Source organism: Gekko japonicus, unplaced genomic scaffold (genome assembly GCF_001447785.1).
Source record: "Gekko japonicus isolate JY-2015 unplaced genomic scaffold, Gekko_japonicus_V1.1 scaffold880, whole genome shotgun sequence".
NCBI lineage: Eukaryota > Metazoa > Chordata > Lepidosauria > Squamata > Gekkonidae > Gekko > Gekko japonicus.
This window is the reverse complement of record NW_015170917.1, coordinates 248,724-254,607: the sequence shown is the minus strand read 5'-3', so window position 1 is coordinate 254,607 and position 5,884 is coordinate 248,724. Positions and strand designations below refer to the sequence as shown.

The following is a 5,884-nucleotide window of genomic DNA, read 5'->3' as shown; positions in this document are numbered from 1 at the left end:
CTAATAGCCACTGATGGACCTCTGCTCCATATGCTTATCTAATTCCCTTTTGAAGCCGTCCATGCTTGTAGCCACCACCACTTCCTGTGGCAGTGAATTCCATGTGTTAATCACTCTTTGGGTGAAGAAGTACTTCCTTTTATCCGTAGTCCAGAAGCACCCCCAAACTCCGAACCCCAGAAGCTGGCACCAAAGGTACCCCATCAAAGGTCGGGAGAGGGAGCCCTAACCCCGTCCCACTCCGACTCAGGCCCAGGATCTCCGTCTTCGTCGGGTTTAGTTTCAGTCGGCTCAGCCGGAGCCAACCAGCCACAGCTTCTAATGCCCGATGAAGGTCATCGAGACTCGAGTTCGACCGGCCACCCAGCATCAGATAGAGCTGGGTGTCATCTGCATACTGATGACACCCAAGCCCATAACTCCGGGCAATCTGGGCAAGGGGGCGCATATAGATATTAAATAGCATCGGGGACAACACTGCTCCCTGCGGCACCCCACACTCAAGGGGATACCTACGGGAGCGCCGGTCCCCGAGAACCACCCTTTGTCCCCGACCTTGCAGGAAAGAGGCAAATCATTGAAGGGCAAGCCCCTGAAATCGTCGGCGAGGTGGTGGGTCAGCAGCTGGTGGTCGACCGTGTCAAACGCAGCCGACAGGTCTAACAACACCACAATTTTTGGCTCCAATGTGCATCACCTTGCACTTGGCCACATTGAACCCCATCTGCCATGTTGACGCCCACTCGCCCATCCTTGACAGATTCCTTTGGAGTGCCTCACAATCCTCACTGGTTTTCACCACCCTGAACAACTTTGTATCATCCGCAAATTTAGCCACTTCATTGCTTACTCCCATCTCCAAATCATTAATGAACAAGTTAAAAAGCAGTGGACCAAGTACTGATCCCTGTGGTACCCCACTGCTTACCTCCCTCCACTGAGAAAATTGTCCATTTATACTCACTCTCTGTTTTCTATTAATTAGCCTGTTTTTGATCCATAAAAGGACTTGTCCTTCTATCCCATTATTTTTGAGCTTAATCAGGAGCCTTTGATGAGGATATGGAAACCTCTAACACCCCCCCCCCCTGTGCTTCCCTTTAAGCCAGCCCCCATGTTAGGTATTCTATTGATCCAGAAAGCAAATTCAACACCTTAGAATCATTAGATCAATGGCAATTGCTGAATGTAGATATTGGAGTCTCTGTCACTAATGGCATGGATTCATAGTATTTTAAAATGTGACCAACTTGTAGTGGGATCCTTGATGGCATCTCACTCATCAGAACTTATGCCAGGACAGTGTTTTAAATCAACAAGATTTTGCTTTGGGCTGCAATATACAGTTTTCTCACTGAAACTTGACAATAGGGATATTTGGAATTTTGTTCAGTATTGATGAATTTGGGCTTCTCTGTGTACTGCTCAAGTGGTCACTAGTGGTTGTTGCTTTAAGTTAATTGTTATTAAGGTGATAGGGTAAATATAGGTTATGATAAGTTTATTGTTTCTGTGTGTGTTTCTGTGTGCTCAATGGATCACTACTTCTTGAGTTCTGAAATAGAATTTGGTGGGACTCAATGCAGTTTTCCAGAACTAGTTTGAATTTTATATGCAGCTGCTTTAAAACTGCAGTGAATGATGATGTTTGGAAACTGGTGTTTGTACAATACTTCTGGTCACTACAACCCAGGAAAATGAATTCTGCTTTTTTTTACCTCTAGCCAAAAAAGAAGAAAAATATCTCCCATGATGCATTTGGTACAAAATATGGACGGATCCATATGCAGAAACAGGATCTGGATAAACTGCAGACTAGAAAAATGAAAGGGTTAAAGAAAAGGCCAGCTGAAATGAAGACTGGAAATGAACACAGTCCAAAGAAAGCAAAGTTGGGATGATAAAGTGAAACTGGTCTGAGTACTTGACATTGATGCTGTTCTGATTTTAAACACCATATATTCCTAAATTTAAATTCAGTGATTGGTTTGAACAAGTGACTGGTTTGAACCACCTTTTCTCAATGCAGTGGCATCCATGATCCTTGTGGTCATTTATGCTTTTAAAGTATTGTCGCTGAAAATATTAAAATATATTTGTTTTCTAAGTAATTGAAAAATAAATTCATGAGATGTCCTTCTAAACTTTAAGGGAGTGTGTTCCTGACAAAAATGAGCATATCACTTTGAACATAAGAATGTTATGAAGCGACTGTTTCTCTACACTTTCTTTGTGATATCTTCCCTCATTGGGAGGGGGACATTTTTTCTTATCTTGCTAGTAAGGAATATACAAAAGAATACTACAAAGAAATGCAGAAAGCATAAAGTCATTGTGCCTCATGGTCCTGCATCACTCAGACATCACTAGAACATCAGACACCCTTAAGGAATAGCTGCAGATTTCATCTTCATGTGAACTATCACATGCTACAATACAACATCAGATACAAGGCCCAGCACCCACCAAGTCTGAAAATTGAATTGCAGCATGAGTTTAATAGTGTCTGGGAGGCACAGGTCTTACTCTTTGTGGGAAAGCCTTGTACTGTTTCTCACATTCTGTCACTAAATGATCATTTCTGGGGGGAAACAGTAGCACCTTAAATTTTCAGTTGTGTTTTAAAAAGAATGCTACAATACATTTGTTACTTAAACTTTAATCAGCTACATGGAGTGGTCTCTCTCTCTCTCTCTCTCTCTCTCTCTCTCTCTCTCTCTCTCTCTCTCTCTCTCACACACACACACACACATACACACACTCACACACTCACACACACACACACACGTGAGAGAACAGAAGAAAAAGAATATGCATACACTTAACAAAGGCCAAAAGATGGAGCAATGCAGGAGATAGCAGTAGGTGTGTCACGCTTGTATGCAGAGAACAAATGAATTCAAGGTCGACCCCCTCACACATTGCATAGCTTCTTGATTAATAATACAAATAAAATGCCTAAAAGAAGGCAATTATGTCTGGTAGTGACCAAGCCACTCTTTGTGTCTATTTCAACTTGTTAGAGCTGAGTGATGAGTAAACTAGGGATCTGAGAGGAATTGCCAGGGTGGGGAAATCTATTTGGAAATCCCACCTACCAAAAATGTTGTTCTTCCACATTTGTTTCTACTCCCAGGGGTAAGAGTAGGCTGGTTCTTCTACTTTTTAAACTAATATTCATCTGTTCTCAAACTTTCATCTGTTCAGAAGTATAACTTCTGATATAATGAAGTAAATAAAATAGTCTACTATACAGGGGCCAGCCAGTATACTATTGTTTATCTATTAAAGTTAGTGACAATATGGAGGTGCTCAGAGGAGGGAGCAGCAGTTCATAAATCCTTCCACCCCAGAATTCTTTAAACTCTAGAAGACTTAAGCACACTGATTTGTCATCCCCCCCCCCCCAGCATTCTCTGTGCCTTTTGGCAACTTCATTCTTTCGGTTTTGGTCATTTTCACATAGTGTCAGGTCTCCCCTGTCGGATGGCGGGGTGGGGGGGGGTAGGGTTGCCAGATACATGTTGGAAAATTCCTGATTTGGTGATGGATTATGTTTCTGTGCTTGACATCAGCTGGCATTGCCACAAAAACACTGGGTTCTGCTGGGTACTCTGTACATTGCACTGGTTCTGCTGGGCTTGCAAAAATGCCCCTCTTCAAATTTCTCTGAGCCCTGAGGCTTCTGATAAGACTGCCTTTGTGTCACCTTTGTGCCATTATCAGTTTAAGATGCCATTTGGATTAAATGGCGCTCCAAAGACCTTTGGCTGGTTTGTGTAAGAAAAGGGCCCCTACTAAGGTAATCTGGACCTCTGAGTGCCAACAGGCCTTTGATGATTTGAAGAAGCAGCTGGTGCAAGAATCCATCTTGGCGCCTTCCAATTATAAAAATCCTGTCGTGGTTAGAACTGATGCTTCAGAGAGGGGACTGTGTTGCTTCTAAAGGGAGGTGACGAGGAGCTTCACCCTGTTGTCTAATTGAGCAAGAATCTGTGGCCCTGAGAGCAAGCCTTTTGTACCCTGGAAAAGGAGGGGCTAGCTCTGGTTTAGGCCCTTAACAAGCTGAGGCCATATTTGTGTCAGGTTTTTAATGGAAACACACCACAACCTGTTGTCCTTCATTCATCGGATGAAGGGAAATAATGCCTGGATTCTGAGGTGGGCCTTGAGCCTGCAGGATTTCAGTTTTAAAATTGCTCCCATTAAAGGCAATCAGAACACTGTGGCTGATAGTCTGTCCCGTCAAGGGGGGAATGAGGCCTTGGGAGGGGATTGTTTTGTAGTTCTTCGGTATTATGTATGTTGCTCTATTATCTTATGCAGCTATAAATACCTTAATCTACCTCGCTTGATAGAACTGTAGTTGCTTTGCCTAGGTATGCAAGCTTTGATCATGGTTAGCCCATGAATCTCAGCTTTTCCCCGGGGTGGGGAGGCACAGCACCCCGATACCTCCCAAGGGTTAATATGAATAATAATAGGCTTATTCCATCTTGCAGCTGTTGCTAATTGGGCCTCTCTGCCTACATGGCCCTTCTTCAAGGCCAGAGTTAGGAATGTGATAATTAACTCTTTATGAGAACCTGAGGCCCAAAGAATGGGAGGGGTGAATTGGGAGTGATAGATAATTTTCTAGAGGGTTCCAACAAGAATATATCCTGATTGGATTGTTATCATCACCTGATGCTGGTTGGGCAAAAACCTATAATTGAGCTAAGAACCTGGAAAAGGGAAACTAGTTTGTATTCTAATGTACAAAGGCCTGGACTATGATATGCTTATATTGCAATGGACAGCAGTGTAGAAATGCTTAAGCTATGGTCTTTGACCTTGGGACATTAAGATTGTGCCATCTAAAGCAGGCTTCAAATGTGTTTAATAGTTAAGCTAGTCTTTCTTGCTTTCTTTTACTGTATGATTTTAGAGTTGTGTGTTGCCTAGAGATAAAACTTTCTGAAAATTATTCAAATAAAATTTATAATTTTTACAAGGATTGGGATTTTTGTTGGTATTTTTTGCATGTGTGTGTCCATGCCTGGAAGTCATGGTGACCTCTGGTGACTCCTACTGGGGAATGGAGGAAGTTCAGAGAAGTGGCTTGAGAGCCTGCCTCCGCCTCCCAGCCCTGGTATCCTTTGGAGGTCTCCCATCCAAATACCAGGGTCAGCCCTGCTTGGTCTCCAAGATCTGATGATATCAGGCTTGCCTGGGCTATCCAGGTCAGGGCATGGATTGTTTTCTTGTGCACACTAGCTCTGGGAACCCACGGTGTTCAGGCTTGGACTCGACACATACCTATTCTAAACACTGTGGGAGTTAATATCACAGAGTTTAATTAAAATAACTCCCAAACAAATTGGCACAGGGCTGCAACCTTAGGTTCTTAAGCTTCTAACAAAGTGTAACATGATGCTTTCTCTTGGATTAAAATGTGATGTTTACCATAACAGGACTTATTGTACTTTCCCTCTCCCTTCAAAAACAAATTTTAAAACTCCCACAAACTGTGTGGATTGAATGGATGTTGAAATTTGCCTTTCAAAACAGGCAAAAAACTAACAAAAACTTAGCTCCTTTGGTCTATAGCAAAACTCAGAAACCTCTTATTAAGACCAATCAAAAACACTGCCTGGTGTTGTGTGGGTTCTCCAAAACAACTCATTAGGCTAGATGTTAAAAAGCACAAAGGGCATGGGGGAGATATCTCTCAAGCCAAGATCTTAAGACCTCTTCCTTAACATCTTTATGGAGTAATTTCCTGACTTCAATGGGCACCAGGTATGGATGGGATGTGGTTGTTTTCTTGATATACTGGGGACAAATGAAAGGAAGGAAGCCATCCAGTTGAAGAAATAGCCAATAATTGATCCAATGCCTCTTT

The 5,884-nt window shown here is 42.7% G+C and overlaps 1 protein-coding gene across 1 annotated transcript in view; it reads left to right on the top strand.

The window, feature by feature from the left end:
- The window catches only part of RPF2 (ribosome production factor 2 homolog), a 30,226-nt gene extending 27,491 nt beyond the window's left edge, over positions 1-2,735 (top strand). The window contains exon 10 of the mRNA XM_015418754.1: positions 1,725-2,735. Coding sequence (XP_015274240.1) covers positions 1,725-1,901 — 177 coding nt within the window. The 3' untranslated portion in view covers positions 1,902-2,735. The remainder of the gene's footprint in view (positions 1-1,724) is intronic.
- Positions 2,736-5,884: the final 3,149 nt, after the last annotated feature.